Source organism: Vanacampus margaritifer, chromosome 4 (genome assembly GCF_051991255.1).
Source record: "Vanacampus margaritifer isolate UIUO_Vmar chromosome 4, RoL_Vmar_1.0, whole genome shotgun sequence".
In the NCBI taxonomy this organism is placed as follows: domain Eukaryota; kingdom Metazoa; phylum Chordata; class Actinopteri; order Syngnathiformes; family Syngnathidae; genus Vanacampus; species Vanacampus margaritifer.
The window spans coordinates 7,266,632-7,286,849 of NC_135435.1; the positions used below are offsets into that span (position 1 = coordinate 7,266,632).

The 20,218-nt window shown below is 39.1% G+C and overlaps 1 protein-coding gene across 3 annotated transcripts; it reads left to right on the plus strand.

Annotated features, from left to right (window-relative positions):
• The first annotated feature begins 176 nt into the window (after positions 1 to 176).
• pkd1l3 (polycystic kidney disease 1-like 3) lies at positions 177 to 20,179 on the plus strand. Of its 3 annotated transcripts, none has more exons than XM_077564796.1 (23): positions 177 to 494; positions 566 to 658; positions 961 to 986; positions 1,064 to 1,085; positions 1,167 to 1,228; positions 1,306 to 1,368; positions 4,671 to 4,829; positions 5,106 to 5,218; positions 5,297 to 5,420; positions 5,510 to 5,629; positions 7,000 to 7,219; positions 10,005 to 10,186; positions 10,441 to 10,671; positions 10,807 to 10,908; positions 12,634 to 12,812; positions 13,830 to 13,976; positions 14,057 to 14,259; positions 16,443 to 16,630; positions 16,722 to 16,854; positions 16,927 to 17,122; positions 17,221 to 17,437; positions 18,313 to 18,397; positions 19,175 to 20,179. In XM_077564796.1, exons 1-23 carry the CDS (start codon positions 179 to 181, stop codon positions 19,225 to 19,227), a joined length of 3,234 nt encoding a protein of 1,077 aa, XP_077420922.1. In that variant the 5' UTR covers positions 177 to 178; the 3' UTR covers positions 19,228 to 20,179. The 3 variants fall into 3 exon arrangements, with proteins under 3 accessions (XP_077420922.1, XP_077420923.1, XP_077420924.1); XM_077564798.1 differs by having other exon boundaries at positions 396 to 494; positions 607 to 658; XM_077564797.1 differs by lacking the exons at positions 5,106 to 5,218; positions 5,297 to 5,420.
• Positions 20,180 to 20,218: the final 39 nt, after the last annotated feature.

Below are 20,218 nucleotides of genomic sequence, written 5' to 3' on the forward strand. Positions count from 1 at the left end.
TTCATTTTGCATCTTGTTTGAGTGTCTGCAGTGATTTTCCTAATGTGTTGAGAAGACATGCAGAGTTTTCCTGGAGAAAGCTCTCTGCTTTACATGTGATGACAGAAATAACCTTGACCAGTTGCTGTTCCAACCTCTCTTTCTGCATTGCAATGTCCCCGAGTTAAATAAAGCAAACATGTTGATCAGAGTGGCTGTCTTTTGGTGTGTTGCTGCTAGATATTTATCTGAAACAAGTGAACTCTGTCAACCTGATGGAAGACCCTCACTGTGTGAATATGCTTTCAAAAACGTTTGTTATGAGATTTATGGAGAGTCTAAATCCTGGAGCCAAGCAAGGAGCAGCTGTGCACAGCGAGGAGGAGACTTACTGAAAGAGTCGAATGATGCCGTCAAGATCTTTCTGAACGACATCACCAAACAGAGAAGTGGCAGTAACCTCACCTGGTGGCTGGGGAGTGGGGTTTGCAAGGACAGCCTGGATTCCTCGTTGGGTGAGTATGGTGCATTTTTGTTCTTCTGTTGGTCACTGACATTTTGAGAGATGTTGTTGCCTGTTATGAAGATGCTTCCAGCTGCACATATGTGAAGCAGAATCCTTTTCAGCTTGTTGTATCGTCCGACTGCAACCGCAAACGAGGCTTCATCTGCACCTACAGTAGGTGTCACATTCTTTTGGTTGCACTCATAGACATAATCTATTTGCCAAGGTGGCAAATCCAGGTCGAGAAAGTAAAAACCCTGCCACAGTTTGGCTTTAGCCATTGATGCTAGCTAGCTAGCTCCCTAGCAGGTAAACGACGAACGAATGGGAGCTAGCTAGGGAGCAAGCACCTGGGCCAAAGCCAAACTGTGACAGGGTTTTTACTTTCGGGACCTGGATTTGGCACCTCTATCTATTTGTGTGAACTTACAAATCCAAACACTTACTGTCATTTTTTTTTCTGGAAATCTGGAAAGGTTTGCCATTGTCACAAAACACACAGGTGAGACGTACATTTTGTTAACAGTAGGAAGCAGAGTCAGAATTGTAATAATGGGCTGCTTTTGCTTATGATTACAGAAAACGTTGACATCCAAATCACGTAAGTGAGACTACTCAAAAAGTCAGACTGAAAAGTAAAATTAAAACTGTTTATCGCTGTTGTGTGACACTGTCAAACCAGGGTTCAAAAGGAGTGAACACCCAATGGCTCCCCATATTTATAACATTGTAGACCTCCTTTTGGTATGTGTTAAATTTCAACAGAAATATCTAGTTGTCTTGTGTACATTGGGCTGACATTTATGGTTTATTTGCCAAAGGAAGCTGCCAATGAACTCATGCGAATGGAAACAGAGGCCGGAGAGCCAACAGATGAAAGTAGGGTGGGTTACTAAATGTACTGTACACTTGGATGAACAGATGGTGCTTAACTCTTGGAAACCTCCAAAAACGGCACTTTAAAGATCATGAGACAAGTAATATATACACTTCCAAAAAAGAAAAAAACTGAGGCACTACAAGTTAGTTAATTAGTGTCTCTTACTGAGCCATTGTCAAAACATAGATTTTCACATTAAAAGCTTTGGATGTACTTTACCATCCTTCATCCAGGAAAGTGCACAAGTCTTAAATAAATTGTAGGAAATAAAGAACATTGGCCCTGGATATTTGGTTACTGAGGATTTTGACTCTCTCTGAGAGAGTACATGAGGAGGGACTATGGCCCTTGCACAATTTTTAGAAAGGAGATCTCCCAAACAACATGGAACCAACAAAGGGGACTTTATATAGAAATGTTTTTCTGTTTCTCAACCAAACCACAGAAAGTTACAGCAATGGGATCTTGCTTTGCACCCAATTATCCTAATTTGTCTTTTTTGAATGAAAAAATTGTTTTTTCCTAATTCAAATATGTTCTTTGATGAAATAGTATGGTGGGGACACTATATAATGATGTGCTGCTATTTTGGTCTGGGTCAAAAGAGGAATTGATTAAATTCCGAGGCTATTTAAATAATACAAACACATTTCTGTGACAGAAATCACATTTCTCAATTTAAAGGTTAGGGTAAGATGACAAAGAAGATCTTCATACTACAATCTACTCACCGCAATACAATCTTGAGAAAGTTGAGAGCTAATAATTACCCTCCATGGCTGCTAAATAAAAATAAAATAAATAAATAAATAAAAAACATCCCTCATAATCAATTTCAGCAGCTGAGGAGGATTTGTGACGATGACACCCATTTTGGCCATCATTTTCAAGTTATGGGACAAAGATTCATAAGTAGAGGATACAAAAATAAATTATTTCTACGACTCATCAGAAAGCTAAGAGTTAAAATCTAAATGATTTATTAATTTCAAAACAAAAGAATGACGAAAGTAGAAATAAAGTGTACTTTGTAACAACTCACACGAAGCAAATCAAATTAAACATAGTTCAACAAAATTGGAATGTCCTTACATGTGACAGCTTGTAATTAGCTTCCGGAAGGCCCACACCCTTAGCAATAAAATAATCAAGAGCTATCTTCCCCTTTACAAAAAAAAAAGACTTGGCTCAGTACAAAAAGAGGCAACTTTAGATACGACAACTGTGCACTCTGTAATACCGTAAAGACCACTATTTTATTTTTCTTTTCTTTTCTTTTTACAAATACATTAAATCAAAAATACATTATAAATTCATGTATTAACTGTAGCACTTACTAGGACTACCTATGTGGTCTACAAGCTTGAATGTGGCCGTTTCTACATTGGTAGAACTAAGCGCAAATTTAAATCTAGACTTGCTGAGCACAAACGAGCTATAAGAACTGGCAATGCTCTATACCCTATGGCACTGCATTATAAATATTCCAATCATTGTAATAAAACTCTAAAAGTCTATGGTATAGAACATATACCTGAGTCTATAAGGGGAAGTGATAGATTCAAAAGAGTTCTACAGAGGGAGTCCTTTTGGATTTACACTTTAAGAGCCACTAAGTTTCCTGGTCTGAATGGTGAATTGGACTTCATTCCTTTTCTTTAAGATCTCTTTTGTAAAATGATATTGTAAATAATTGTATATTAATTGTGTTTCTTTTTTTAGTAGTGACTGTCAAGGCGCTATCTGTGACGCGCATGTGCGGAAGATCGACCATCTTGGATCGCTAACTACGGCAACAACACTAGAACAAAATACCTTCATATACCGTGATATTGCGCGTTCGTAAAATGATACATGAAAAAAAAAATCTGATTCTTGATGACTGTTAAAGTAACTATGATCCTATACATTTTAAAGATGAACATTTTACTCTTGACCCTTATTATATTTCTTGTGAGTCTGCATTGTTATACTTTACAGTAGGTCTGTGGTGTGTGTGTTTTAAATGACCCCCACCCCTCACCCAGTCGCAACCCCTATGCTATTGTAACCCTAAGATGTTGTTGTCGTTTCCGGAGGCTAGGTAAAAGCGGGCTACAAATAGTTCCGAGTTGATGTTTTCTGGCATCTTCCTGCTAAATTAACTAGACACGACAGGACAGGATTCAAGCACGTCTCTCTTATTTAACTATCTTCTCGAACGAGGCTCGCTCGGTTACACCTCTCTCTGCTCATTACATGTGCAGTACACAAAACACTTCAGCATGTAAAACTAAAATAAATACAAAACCAAAAGTAATTATTCACAAAACAAATATGTCAATTGCAAGTAAATAAAATAAAAATACACATTACAAACAACGTGTTACACTATGATAATGGCCACACATTGTTCTAAAGTGTGTGAAAATCTTTTTTTATTCGCACAAGATATGCTTGGGTACAGAACTGCTTTGCTTAAATAAAAATAAATAAATAAACAAAAACAAACGTGCACCTGTCCAGTACCTTTCGCAATGTCTGTTTCATTTTGCGTGTGTTAACGTGCTTTGACCTATGTGGTTGCCGTAGTTAGCGATCCAAGATGGCGTGTCACAGATCGTGCAGGGGTCACAGATTGTGCCTTGACAATGACTTTTAGAGTATTGTTAATTGCTGCTTGCTTATTGGATGTTTAGTACCAGCTGATTGTGTGTCCAGTCCACACTCTAAAAACAGTTGGGTCAAAAATAACCCAACTATGGGTCAAAAATGGACCGATCCTCTACTTGGGTCAATTTGACCCAACTTTGAGTCAAGAAATGAATATTGGTCCAGAAAGTTGGGTCAAATTGACCCATGAAGTGGATCGGTCCATTTTTTTAAGCCATAATTGGGTTACTTTTGATCCAACTGTTTTTAGAGTGCATAATAAAACAGTTCTATGACAGTCCATTTCAACTTGCCTTAACGAAGACCTACAAAGGCCAAAACACGTAGCCATTTTTTTAAATCAACTGGCCATGTTTGAATAAAGGTCTTTTACCTGTATTGCCTTTGGATGCCTCAGTTTTTTCTTTTTTGGAAGTGCTTTGCAGATGTTGATCCCTCCACTGAATAGCACCAAACATTTTTTATAAGAAAAAAAAAATCCAACATAGCAGCGCTCCTGCATGCTCTGATTATATACACTTTTCTATGATTGAATCCCTACTCTGTCTTAAATATAACATTTAAAAATACTTCTTATGCCAAGAAGAACATTATTATTCACTACTCACTACCGCTAATGATTCAATGACATACTTCTCTTCTCATCTGTTACAGCACAAATTCATTCTGTATTTGTTGAAAGGCACTCAAAATCTGACACCTGAATTTGCCCTTGAAAACATGGGCATAATCAGTCAAATCATTGACTGCAGCATTAGCATCCTTGACATCTCCATGAACAAATGTGACATCCAGACCAACCCTAACCCTACTGTAAGTTTAAAGAACACATAAAAGCTTTTGGAGCAACTGTCATAATACTTAACTCAGTGGTTCTTATCCTTGTTGGAGGTACTGAATCTGAAGTTTCCAATGCGCATTCACGGAACCCTTCTTTATTGATTGATCACTTGAGTCAGTTGTGTGTCTTGACCTGCGCCCAACCCTTGAGATTGACTCACCCTGGGGTTCGATGGAACCCAGATTAAGAACCACTGACTTAACTACTATTACTGCTGCAAAATAGTAATGTGTCACTACCTCCCCCAGTCCCTATTTGAGGATATGTTTGAGATCTTTCGGACCATTTCAGTGCTGCTGGGTTCAGCAACATCACAGAGCATTGTCATCAAGTACTTAACGGGTACCATCTATCAGAGCAGGTTGGTTCTGACTTTCTTCATAGAACTTGACATTTGTTGACAAGCAAAATGGTCAAATCCCCCAAAAAATTCACTCAGTCACAACCCTGAAGATCTCAGTAATGCCATTCTGGGCTCAGTGGAAATTGGTGAGTTCGTCATAATGCCCCCATATTCCATTCTTCAAAGTCACATTGGACAAAATGAAAGGATCATTGCTCAGGTGCGTGTGTGTGCGCGCGTGCCATTGGGATGTTTTTCCACTTTTGTTGTCGTAAGCGACACTCTTTTAACAGGTGTTTTGCTTGTTAGATGGCTACATTCTCAGTGAATCCCCATCCAACTGATCACATCTCTGGAACAGTTTGCAGCATTTTTCTGAGTGATGGAGAGTCAGATATTGAGTTGGCCAATCTCACAGAGATGATTGAGGTATAACTGTGATAGGACAGAGTTTGTAGCACTGAAGTATGCACAACAGAATTTTTGAGATGGCATAGAAGAAAAACGGCAATGACATTTCATACTGTAATGCTAATAATTGTATTGAGAATTCAAGGTCAAAATTGAAATACATGAACAATAAATATATGTCACTTTTAGATTTTTTATAAACACTTTAAAATACAAACACATTTAAAAACATTGAATGTATTGAGAGATACCATGTGAAATGGATAAGATAAATATACACTGCTAAAAAAAAAAAATAATAAAGGAACAAAGTGTGATTTTTTTTTAGCAATACATATATACACTGTTCAAAACAATTAAGGGACCACTTTGTTCTTTTTAATTATTTTGAGCAGTATATTATACAATTTGTGTATCACACATACACACATCATCCCATCCCTTCATAATATGGTTATTTTAGTCAACTTACTGTAACTAACAAAATAACTACAACTAAAATGAAAAAATAAAAAACATTTTCGTTAACGAAATAAAATAAAAATGAAAATGCTTTAAAAATTGAAACCTAACTGAAACTACATTTTACACTTCCAAAACTAAAACAAAAATTATAGTGAAAATGTCTTTAGTTTTAGTCTTTGGTAATTAACTGAATACATATGCTTTTGGGGTTGATTTTAAATGTGATTTAACTATATTGATTTCATCAATATTAACCAAAAAAAGGACGTTTCAAAGTGTGTTGCACAGAAGTGACGTCATCTAGCAGCAGCCAATAGAAAAGCACCTTCAGATGACATCGCTCCTAGGTGACAATTTGTTTTGCCTTTTGGCACCAATGGCTCGCCTTGCCTTCTTTTTAATTTAATTCAGCTGAAACACAATGCTAACTAAAAAGTGTGTTACTTTTTTCATTTTACCATGGTAATAGTAATGCATAACATTAGAAAAAAAAGAAAACTACTAAAACTCTCTAAAACTAAGCATTTTTTTAAAAACTGAAACTTATAAAAAACTAACAGAGCCTCCCTGAAAACTAATTAAAACTAATCAAATAAAATAAAATAAAAAACAACTCCAAACTAAATAAAAACTAACTACTGTATAATGAAAATTCTCAAACATTAAAATACATATTTTATTTATCCATTATCGATGCCACTTGTCCTTATTAAGGCCGTGTGTATGCTAGGGCCTTATCACACTTTCGAGTGAAAGGCATGTGATTGCATTTCACATGATTTTCACCGTTTTCGAAAACTGCCAAAGTAAAATGATCCAAATATGAATATTTGTTATTTTTAACATAATCTAACACAATATAAACTACAATGAAAACACAATCTCCTTGGCAGAGGTAATGATACCACATTGTTTCTCCACAGATATTTATGCCCCGCCCAGTCACTCCAACAATGATTAACCACACAGTCATACTTGAAGAAAATGCAAAGGTAGTGACCGTGGTCAATGTCTCAGACCCTACGATGTCCATCTGTGTCAGAGTGGAGCCCAGTGGGAACATGTCCTTGATTCTTACACTGTCTCAAGTGTCACCTCCGAATTCGAGCTACTTTGCAAACATGACCATCCTAAATCAAACAGGTAACCATTACTTTGGGCTTGTTGTGATTGCATTGTTGTTTATAATATGTTGTAAAATTAAGGGCAGGAACTTTCCTTGAGTAGGAAATAAATGGAATTGTCACAAGGATGACATTTTTTATGATGTATCAATAGGTTGTTTTTTAGATCATAGTCAATTGTAAAACGTGCAAAATGAAGTACTTCTCCCATTTTGAACCCTGCTTTCTGTGAGCTACTTTATTTCATTAGTGAATTAAACATTGGGTCCGAGTGAGAACGTTCTATACCTCCAATGTTGAGGTGACCAATGGGATGTGGCCGCTAAGTGGTTGGTGCCCATCATGGCAGAAACCCCAGGACCTGTTGTTGGACACCAGTGTTTAGGGATGGTGTAAAGCTTGAGAGGGAGTCCTTCTGAAGCCTTTTAGACCTGTAGGAATCTGGAGGCAGTTGATGGTACTGGCTCGCCAAGCGGAACACATCTTTAGTGGTCACCTAGGCAAAAACTCGGGCGTGGGAGGAGTTTGGTGAGGCTATGGAGAATGACTTTCGGACGGCCTTCAAGAAATTCTGGTCTACCGTTCAACATCTAAGGAAGGGAAAGCAGCGTGCCCCCAACATTTGGTATAGTGGGGATGGGTGGCTGCTCAAATCCACCGACACGCCTTCCCATTAGGAAGCAAAGTCTGAGGTCTCTGAGGTGGGCTCTCCTATGTCTGTGATTGAGGCCAGAGGTGGTTAAGAAGCTCCTCTGCAGCAGGGCCCCAGAGGAGGATGAGATCAACCCAAAGTTACTAAAGGCTCTGAATGTTTTGGGCTGTGCTAATTGACATGCTCCCCCCCAAAAAAAAAAATATTGACAATATGTTCCATGCAGTCCCACTAATCTAAATATGGTATTCTAGTTAATATTGCGTTAGTGGAATATGAGTTAAGCAGAAAAACCCAACAGTTTTGAGCAATATCAGAAGTAAAAATAACATCACAGTTGCTCAGGTCTCAGGTAACAACCAATCACAGCTCAGCTTCAGAAAACAGGTGAGCTGTGATTGGTTGTTGCCTGAGCCCTGAGCAACTGTGATGTCATCTTAAGTCGACAGCAAGTGGAAAATGGCCGTTCCCTGAGATGGATTTAAAAAAATGCTGGATTTTGTTGCTTAACTCATATTCCACAAATGTAATATTAATCAGAATGTCATGTTTAGACTAAGATTGACTTTCCCTTTAAATTGAATCTCAGATTCAGGAAGAGCAGTGTGATTTTCGTCCCTGCCGCGGAGCAGTGGACCAGCTCTACACCCTTGGCAGGGTCCTCAAGGGTGCTTGGGAGTTTGCCTAATGTGTTTTGTGGAGTAAGAGAAAGCATTCAGCCATGTCCTCCAGGAGATCTTGTAGGGGGTGCGCCAAGAATGGGGTACCGGATGCCCTCGTATAGCCTGTTCGATCCCTGTAGTCAATTTTCTTTGACAATTCTGTTCATAATCTTTATGGACAGAACTCATATATAGCTAATGCCAGGGTTGGGAGGGTTACTTTTAAAATGTAATCCATTACAGTTACAATTTACCTGCTAAAAAATGTAGTTAGTAACGTAATCCAAGTGCCATAATATTAAAGTAATGTAACTGGATTGCTTTTGGATTACTCCAATATTGAGTATGTTCATGAAGACAAAATAAAAATAAATATCACCACAGTATATATTCTATACATGTGCCCCTGCTATTTGCGGGTGATAGGGACCCGGGCAGCCTACAAATAGCAAAATTCCTAGTGTAATTAAAAAGCATGTAGGCGATTGATTGATTGATTGAAGGCCATATGCTGTTTTCGAACTGTCACTAAAAGCAACCACACTCCATGGATGGATGGATGGATGGATGGATAGATAGATAGATAGATAGATAGATAGATAGATAGATAGATAGATAGATAGATAGATAGATAGATAGATAGATAGATAGATAGATAGATAGATAGACATCCAATGAGGATGACGATGTGTGACATCAACTGCAAAATGAACTTTTATGCCAGTAACAAGTTTAGCCGTGTATATGTAGTGTATGATGTTTAAATAGTGAATTGGTGGGAGGAAGATTTGTTTGGAAGGTGTTACTCACATTATGGTTGTAGGCTAGCGGGCTAGCTAGCAAGAAGCTACAGCGCGCTGGACTCTCAGCTCAAACTTTCGCTCCGAGTAAGTTCCAGTGAATACCGGTCGCCATTCCCTCCTCCCGTCCGTGAAGCTTTTTCAAACTGCCCGCGTGTGGATGACGCGACTAGTCAGTTCATTCGTTCCCACCTCCCCGACATGTAGCAACGGTCCCACTCGCACGGGCGTGCACGCGCTCTCTCTCGCTCTGTTCTCTCTCGCTCTGTTCTCTCTCGCTCTGTCTCTCTCTCACTCTCTCGCTCAGTCTCTCTCTCTCTCTCGCCCTCTTTTGCACTCTCTCTCATCGTAGAAATTGTAATTCCTCGAAGTAATCCCCATTTTAATAAATGCACCTGTAATCTGATTACATGTTTTTTTCCTGTAACTGTAATGGAATACAGTTACTTTTTCTTTTTTTTTACAATCTGATTACGTAACGGCGGTACATGTATTCCGTTACTCCCCAAGCCTGGCTAAGGCATTGGGGAATCTGATGACCACAGTATTTCATCTCTGCTTTTTGCAGATGATGTGGTGCTGTTGGCTTCATCAAGCCGTGATCGTCAGCTCTCACTGAAGCGTTTTTTATGAAGCTCTGTTCTCAGTTCTATGTTAGTCAAACTTTTTCTTTCTTTTTTTTAATCAAAGAAGGCTATCAATGGATCATAACCCCAGAGATGTTACAGCAGAGTCCCGGGGAATGGCACATTAGCAGTGAACTCTTTAACTCCACATGGGAGCCAGGCATTACACTGAGCATCAGCACTTTTATGACCAAGTGCATGTACTGGAGCATAGACCGACAGACATGGAGCACTGATGGCTGTCAGGTGAGTGTCTACCAGGTACATCTTTCCAAAACAACATTCCCTGTACTCTGTTTACACAGATCCAAGAAGGGGGAACATTCAAATGATGTCTTTGTTTGAATGATTTTCCTGGTGTCAGCTGAGCTCAGTTTGTTGTTGTTTTTCTTGTTATTCACTGTATTCCTTGATGTTGTACTTAAATATCAGTCAACACATATTTGTAAATTGGGTTAGGGAGAGCTCTGAAATTTAATACGATGTTGTTTTTTCTCCAGGTTGGGAAGCAAAGCACTCCCAGACAAACTCATTGTCTCTGCAACCACCTCACTCTTTTTGGGGGTTCCTTCTTTGTGATGCCGAACTATGTGGACATAACACGCACCGCTGAGTTGTTTAGCACCGTGTCTCAAAACTATGTGGTGCTTTCACTGCTTTGTGCTTTCTTTGGCCTTTACTTGGTCACTCTCTTGTGGGCGTGCTATGCTGACCGCAGATCACTCTCCAGAGTGAGTCAAAGAAATCTGTTTTTGTAACTATCAAAAGCATCCAAAGATACTCACCCACTAGCCTGTCATGTCGATATGCTAACCATTTCTTCTTTCCAACCCATTTGCATGCCCATTGCGATGATCAAATGTCAGAGGAAGATGACGCTGCTGGAGGACAATCACCCATGTGCGCAGTACAACTACTTGATCAGTGTCCAAACTGGACAGCGCAAGAATGCAGGGACGACTGCCAATGTAAGTCTTTATACAGGAAATGACACACTAATAGGTGTTCTTTAATTGAACACAATCACAAAAACTGATCCTCCATTGGGTAGAGAACAGAGAAGCAAATTCCATTTTGTTTCCTTTGAAAATTCTTTAGTTACTTTCGCATTTGGCTGAATGTGAGCAGAGAATTTTGCTTTGTACACCTCACAATTTAACTTGTCACATCACTTCAAGATGAATAGACAGTAGGGATGTAATGATAGCGGCAACATCGTGAAATCACGATATTAAAATTGCCACAATATCGTCATTGTTATGTCACAATATTTAAAGCAGCACATCTGTTAAAAAGGCAAGGTTGTATTCCATTTGTGCAGTTCTAGCATCCTCTGGTGGTTAGTTTATTAGTGCAGTTTAATTTTAATTATGAAAGTTTTGGCGGCTGCCACTTCTATAAATCAGTCATACCAGCTAATATTTTTTAACATCTCCCAGTCAAACACAACATTGTGAACCACATAAACTTTTTCTTTTGAGGGCCGCATACAAAATAATCAAAGGATGCCAGAGCCATTTTGAAATTGTCGACTTTATTAACTCATTCACTCCCAGCAATTTTCCCTGAAGCAACCCCCTTTGCTCCTGGCTGTTTCATTAGATTTATTGGAATATTCTGTTCTATTGCTATAAAATCATGGAACCTACCAAAAGAAAGATTATAGTCTCTTCTTTTATCAGGAAAAAAAAGTATGCCACCTGCTGGCCATTTTTTGTAATAACTAGCATTGCTTTAAGCGACTTATTCATGTCTGAAGCTTTATCAAAGCCTTCTGTATGCTCTAGCATACAAAAACATAAAAATATCTAAATAAAGGACAAAGTATTTAAAAAACGTATTAATATGTTTTTGAATTTGAATGAGTTTTAAACACGCTAAAACTAATAATTCAATTAATAATGTACTATAGCTGGTTTTTAGTTCTTTTTAAACAGGACATTTTGGGATTTAGTTTTTATTTTGGGGTGGCCCACACCCCTGTATCCCACAAGAATCGATCCGCCCCAGCCCTGAACCAATCTTCACATTCAGAATCAAAGGAAGAGTAATTGGTAATAAAATGACAATTTTAAAGCAGTGTTTACTTGAGGATCTCAGTTAATCATTAATGTGATATGTTCACAAATTGGACCTTGAAACAGACAGCGGAACACGTAGGAAAACATTTTTGCTTCTGGAACTGAAATATCTGACTTTAATCAATTAAATTACAAAGAGAAATAATTGTGTTTTAGACTTGAATCGTTTTTTTTTTTTTGCATATCTAGAAAAGCAGGCTGTGTCAAAAGTAATTTTTTGTATATGCTGGGGGCCGCTAGAAAATGGATGGTGGGCCACAAATGGCCATAGTTTGAACACCACTGAGATAGACCATGATAGTTTGCACCGCTGAGCCAATTAGCGCACATGACAATGACATGACCAAGCCAAATTCTCTTGTCACTGCTGTTATTATGTCCAAAAATACAATATTGTGCTTTTTTTCCCAATATGAGCTTTTTTGTGTGTATCGCGGGGTTCATAGCGTGATATTTATCACATTGTGATGTTTGGATATCGTTACATCCCTAATATACTGTCTCTTTAATTAAATTTGCTGGTTATGTGACGTAGGCTACATTTTGGTGTCGAGCATGCTAACTTTAGGTCTGCTGATGTGTGAACACAACATTAATTGTGTGTGTCTCTAGGTTACAATGACGCTGATTGGCTCAGAAGGACAAAGTGACGCACACCATCTCACGGATCCCGACAAGCCTGTGTTTGAGAGGGGAGCTGTCGACTTGTTTATGCTGGCCACACCCTTCCCATTGGGCAACGTTCAAAACATTCGGCTCCAGCACGACAACTCTGGAGGTCATCCATCATGGTACGTGAGACATACAGGGCCTGGTGTAAATCTAGCATAAAATGCTCTGAGCAAGGATGTGGTTGTCTTTCTTTTAGGATTTTTGTATGAGGAGAGATTTGTCTCAAAAATATTCACACAAATAAATTTTTGATTTTCACATGTGTTTTTCAGATCCACAAACAAATTTGTCATTTTCACGTGCCTTTTAGATCCACAAATATTTTCTTGATTTTCACCTGTTTTTCAGATCCACAAATATATAAGTGGTTTTCACATGTCTTTTTAAATGTTGTGTGTGCATTTTCCATGGCTTTTGCTTGCGAGTTGTCGAAAGTGGGTTTGTGGATCGTTGCGCACGCTCATTTATTTTTGAGACAGACATCACGCTGTTTCGAGATATTCACACACAAACACAAGCGCTCACATATTTATATGTGTCTAAGGCACTTTCCTCCGCCGTCCCTGGGGAGGCAGTGTTACTGTCTCCATTGAATGGGAACAAGTGTGTGTGTGTGTGTGTGTGTGTGTGTGTGTGTGTGTGTGTGTGTGTGTGTGTGCGTGCGTGCGTGCGTGCGTGCGTGTGTGTGCGTGCGTGCGTGCGTGCGTGCGTGCGTGCGTGCGTGCGTGTGTGTGTGTGTGTATGTGAATATCTCGAAACAGCGTGATGTTTGTCTCAAATATAAATGCGCATGTGCAACGATCCACAAACGTACTTTTGACAACTCGCAAGCAAAAGTCATGGAAAATGCACACACAAAATTAGATATTTGTGGATCTGAAAGACACGTGAAAATCACTAATTTATTTGTGTGAATTTTTTTGAGACAAGTCTCTCCCCATATTTTTGCAAACACGTGGAATTTCCGCTGTTGTGGGTGTGAACACAGCTTGCTTCCTGGCCAATGGAAGCAACTCTTCTCATCGCCTTTAAATTCAGCACAGGGGAGGTGTATGGTCTACATGGCGGAAGCAGAAACAGCCTCGCTGGAGTCCATGCATGTATTTGCTGATTTAACGGATTGCTTTTGTGTTCAGGTACATAAACAGGGTGATCATACAGGATCTCCAAACTGAACGTGTTTGGCACTTCTTTGGTGACTGTTGGATAAGCAGCGACCGTGGAGATGGTATGACTAAGAAAATATTCAATGCTGCAAAGAACAATGAGGTTTCCTGCTTCAGGTAAGGCCAAATGTCTTGAAAGCGTATGAGCACGTAATGGGGAAACTGAGTAATGACATACTTTGTCTCTTTATTATCAGGAATATATTCCAGAGCAGAACATCAACTGGTTTTAGGGATGAGCATATTTGGGTGTCCATTGTGAATCCACCATCGCGAAGCCCTTTTACTCGGGTTCAACGGGTTTCTTGCTGTATGAGCCTGCTCCTCTGCACCATGGCCATCAATATTGCCTTTTGGAACATTCCAGAGGATGAGGATTCTCCAGTAGTCTTCTCCATTGGTAAATTTGTTTTTGAATCAAGATTGTGCTTCAATTACATCAATTTATTCAGCGTGTGAGTGCCAATGCTTAGAATAGAATAAACCTTTATTTGTCATGTACACACACATACACGAAATTTGACCTCTTCATTTGACGCGTCAGGGTTAGACAGGGACAAAAAAATCGACCCTGGCATATTTGGCTGAGACCGGCCCTTATAACTAGTGTTGTACAACCGGCTCATAATTTATGTATGCGTTCCCCAAAGAAATGTTTTACTGTCATCCTAACCCCAACTGTAATTGAAGTGTACATCGCTGTAGCTATACATTCCAGTTGTGAATGAGCTGGGATCTGTTGGCTTGCTAAAAGCCAAGTTGCCTATACAAAACAAAATAAAGCATGACGTTGACTACAGTATGTCAGCCACTATTGCTTGCATAAGTTGCAGCTGTTCCATGTTTTTAATAGTAGCATTATGTTTAAAAATATATATATACATCACTTAAAAAAAGAAAACACTTTCCCGGTCAACCGGCCGACACCATCTGCCCCCAGGACCGTCGGCCAACCGGGAAATGTCCCGGTACGCCCGATGGCCAGTCCAGGCCTAACAGTAGTCGACACATTTATAGGATGAAAACAATATCACATTAATAATCTGAATAATGCGCAAAACCTGGATGAGTTAAATGGCGACTTATTAATACTGCTGCTGCGCAGCTATTTTGCGGGATCACTGGGTAAAAGAGTCATGTCAGTCTAATGAGTGTGATTAAGGATAAACTCAGTTCAAAATGTTAACTTTAAAGTGCTGTTGATCCTGGCATGAGAATGAGAAAAGACAAACACAAGTGCAGGCTGATGTTTGCTTTACAAACAGCATCTGAATTGGAACAACTCACCAGCAGAGGGCGCAAATGGAGACTTACCACAGTGATTCTAAAGTGGTTAAAGGTGTACTCAACACTAAATCAACTTTTTTTGCTGATAAACTGTATAAACTGGTGTCTACATGTCCTGGTCATGATGTTGACATTTTAGTGCATGTTTGTTGAAAGCTTGAATTTGGGGCAAAAACTGTGTGTTTGCTGCCATCCTAAGCTTACACACTGGGATAAACTCAATTTGTCCCCTCATTACACGAAAAGTGACCGACCGACTTTGTCACTTGTGGATGATGACGTAATCGGCTAGTCGCCCCCGCCACCCACCGGCTCAATCTCGTACACGGCTCTTTTAAGGGCCATTTAATGATCTCTAGCGCTATCTAGTGGTCAAAGAATAGCATTCGAAGTACACAGGAGCACGCACACTCTACAGTGGCTCAGAGACAGCACATTTCGCAAGTCTACCACCAATTTTTATTTTGCGTGAGCAAACGAGCATCTCGGCGAGCGATGGCGACTCGGCAGCCGTTGTCAAGCCCGGCAAGCGACGCCGAAAGACCGATCGAGCTGGAATTAGCCGGAGCAGCTAATAAGAGCAGCTAGCGGGATTAGTCTGAGCCATCGGCCCGAGTGGCTAACGAGAGTGGCTAGCAGGAGAAGCTAGTAAAATAAAATGGCTAGTAAAAGCTTGCGAGAGCAAAGCAGAAAGTGACAAGCGACGGGCCCGAGAGTTGGGAGTTAGTGACGACATCAATGTGATATAATTAGTGATTACTAGACCTACGATTATATATTTAAAAAATATGTCAATACAATAGGCTACAACATATTTTTTTGCATACTATTGACATAAACTGTTTTTAAAATGAATGAATTATTAGTTTGCCACTAGATGGCGTTAGGGATCACTGAATGTCCCTTTAAACACCTTCTTAGCAGTTGCTGCTGTCAATTACAGCCAGGTCACGCCCAACCCTCTCCCCATTCGCAACCCAACGGTCCTCTCGGCAACACCTCCCTTTTGATCGTAGATTTCAAATTGTGAATAGTGAGGGGTGGAGCAAGAGTTGAGTTACTCTTTAAAAAATAAGTCAAAAGTATTTTTTTAAGTGCATCCAATCATTATTTTATAATTATGCTTTAAAAGGAAAGCACCATAAATCTTTTTATGACATTTACAGACAGGCCAGTTCACCTGTCACCCAGAACAAGATTTGAGTGGATTGTTTCTATAAAAGTGGGTTGCGTGTGGGAAACTGTGAGTTCAGTGTACCACTACAATTCTGCACATGAACCCTATTCCCTGCCCAGGCTCACTGCACATTACGTGGCAGGACATCATGGTGGGGGTCGAAAGTGGTCTTCTCATGTTCCCAATTAACATCCTCATCATCACCATATTCCGAAGCATCAAACCTCGCATTGTTTCAAAGACTGAAAAAAGCAGCTCGGAGGAGACATTGAGACCCCGCTTGGTTACCATGGCAACCATTCTGAAGGTGAACTTTGTTCTACTATACATGGCTTAATGATTCATGATCCGTTTTTGTCAGCTGCGCATGCAATTGGTTGTTGGCCCTTCTCATGCAGGAAACCGAGGAAGTCGTCTCTCTGGTGAGCAGAAGTCAACGGAACAAAATGGCACAAATGTACAGATTGGAGTCCACTGCTGATCTCTTTTCAGCCTTGAGCAGAGTGCACGAATTCATCCATCTAATGCAAGGTACCCCAATTTTCATGCAAGAGAAATACAGTAGAGATGCTCTAAAATTCTTCTTGGGGTCTGTGTGCCAAGGGGAAAGTGAGAGCGACCTGCATTGGGTGTATTGCAGCAAGTTCCTCTTGGCTGCCCTTGGTCGTCTGCTCATGTGCCTGGAAAAGTTGGATGGAAAGAACTTCCCGAGTCCACAAAACTACACACAAGCACTAGACCTCACCAACCTGCTGGTCCGCAAGGCCGATATGGTCTTCAGCAGTCATTTAGCCTGCTGGTCAGCTTTTTTTCACCTCTCACACTGCGGATATGAGCACATACTGGGTCCATTTGATGAGAATATGTTGTACTCTTATTTCCTTTTTTGTGGCCCAGCCCACCTCCAGTGAAAAAGAAGAAGGCGTCGTCCGGCTGCTGGTTGCCTTGGTGGTGTGTGCTCCTCGGATGGTTACTGTTAATTTCCCTCAGCGGCGTGTCCACTTTTTTCACCTTACTCTATGGTTTTTACTATGGCAAAGCAAAGTCCATCAAGTGGATCATGTCTCTGGGCCTCTCTCTCTTCCAGAGCATTTTTATATTACAGCCTCTCAAGGTGGGTCCTGATGAAACCTGTCCATCATAAAACACATTCATCCTTGGTAGAGGTACTCATTCAAAACGATCCTGTATACTTAAAGTATGTTCTTTATTTTTATTGCGCCCCACATTTTAATAGAGTATTTACAGCACTTGACTTTTTCCATACTTTAGAAAAATATCAAACTATAAAAATCAAAGACTTGAGGCTGTAATAGCGGCCAAATGTGCATCAACAAACTATTGAGCCAAGGCTGTGAATGCTTATATACAATGCAAGTGATTTCATTGTTTTTGTTTTTATTTTTAGGACATTTGTACACAAATAGAATGGGAATTATTTTCATTGTGTCATAACAAAATGGAAGGAATTAAGCACTGTCATATGCTCCAGATGTACTGTACGATTATTGTTATTATTATTATTATTATCATCACCAATATTATTATTATTATTAGTAGTAGTAGTAGTAGTAGTAGCAGTAGTATTGAAAAAAATGTAAAAAGGGACTTATCAAGGTACTTTGTAATTTAGCTTTTTACTTGAGTTTAGTACAACTTTTCTGAGGTGCCTATTTCCCAAAATGCACATGTGAAAGAGAACGAGCCATTATGAACTTGGTCACTCTGTGATATCTCAATAAGTGAAACCCCAAGTTTCTCAATGCTGATAAAGTCCAGAGTGTTTGGGCATTTTGACAAAAGAGTTACAAACAAATGAGAAAGCAGAAATACGTGTCTCATCTCCCTGTCTGTCTGTCTGTCCGTTTATCTATCTGACTCACTGACTGATCTACTGTAGCTGTTGTTATGCCTTAAGTGCTTCAAATGCAATTACATATTTTTTCACTTTATAGGTCATGAGATTTTCTTTTAAAATCTATTTTAAAGGTGATTGGAGTTGCTGTCTTTTTCGCCCTGTTGCTTAAACCTGTAGCTGTGGAGGAAACTGAAGAAATTCAACAAGTGCTGTCAGGTAAGTGGTCAAAATGCTGTCTTTAGCTCCTGTTGCCTGGAAAGTGGTAAATATGTTTTAAGAGTTGTCCAACAGCAGATGGATTCCAAATTAGTCACACTTTCAATGATTGTCTAAAAAAAAAAAAAAAAGAGTGGAAATTCAAAAAGATCAGTAAAAATGGATGCTGCCATTTAGTGCATTATGGTCATCTGATTTGAATAGTTGAATGTTCTCTTCAAAAAGTGTGTTGTACAACTTATACACATATATTATGATTGTTAACGAGAAGATAATGATACGAAAACTGTACATAGCAAGCAGCAAGCTACTTCTTTTCAACCCCAAAATGTTTACCATGAGCTTCCTTTGAACGCAGAAACATGAAAAACTCCCTCTCCCTGGCGAATGTCTCCCCCTAGTGGATCACCACAATACATAGCTATTGATTAAAATTTTGAACACATTTATTTTAGTATTCTTTCTGACCTAGATTTGTGTTTAAAGTTGAACACCGACATTTTAAAGGGAAGTCAACTCATTTTTATCACAGTTGAATTGAGTACTGTGTTCTTAGTAACCAAGAAGAGTAAATTTGGAATGTGTGTTCTATTTCACTAGTGACAGACTTCTCATTCATAATTCATGAAAATAAAGGTATCCTATCGTTCCATTTTGGAACAGTGCTCTTATGTAACCATGAATCTAAACGTATCGGTATGTGTTACAGTTTTTGTATACATATTTGTAACATTAAAGTTCCAGGAGACTAACTGGTGCCTCTTTTTAATTTTACAGAACAAGAAGAAAAATGCCGGCGGTTTTCCATGGGGGGGGGGGGGGAATTCTGAGGGTACAGTAATAATACCCATGAGTCACACTCATTAGATGAAAAGTCCAGATTCTATTCTTGTATATGCTTCTACAACCTGCAGCTATCTGGCAGTGATGATTCAGAATAACTACTTCATATCAAATTAATGTTATTTAAGTTCCCTGTCCTTCCCTTGAAGGGTTTATGTAAAGGCCGCTTACATTAAATGTTGTTGTATATTATCGTATTGAGCAGGCTGGCTCTTACAAACACTTCAGAGCAAAAATTGATCATTAAAATGCAGTAAGCATAATGACTTTTTGTGTGCAAAGCGTCACAAAGAGTGCATATGTCCTCCACAAACTTGAGTCGTAAAATTCTGGCGACATTGTTTAATGCTGTCCTGAGTTTACCTTACAAATATGGGATTAAATAGAAAAGGTGGTGAACGCTACCATGGTAACTGAATTAAAAACAAGTCTGTCCCTTCAAATTATCTTTGAGGAAAGTGTGGCAACACATATAATTTTAAAATTCCCTATTTATTTGTGTACTTGTTTTTTCAAACAGTACTCTTCTAAAGTTAGAATCGACTTACATTATGTAACAACTAGTGATGGACAAATGAAGCTTCATGAAGCACTTGATATTTTCTGACTCCTCTAAATGTAACTCTTGGTTTAAAGATGCAGTGGAAATGTAATAAATGTATCTTTTAACCAAGAGCACCAACTAGAGGAAAAAACATCACAAGTGTTTCATGAGGCTTCATTGTCCTATCACTAGCAACAACCCATTTAATCGTGTTTCAATTAGCATCCATCAATGGAAAGTGTGAAGATGATTTGAAAATGTGTTTATGTACTGAAGACATTTAATATTTTCAATTTGTGGTTTTCAGTACCGTTAATGCAGTGTGTAGAATTTTGTTATAAAGTGTATATGTAGACTACAAGTTAATAATGAACCTTGGTCTCCCAAGTGTGGAATTGAATAAACAACTCTTATTTAAATCACTGTCTGTGACC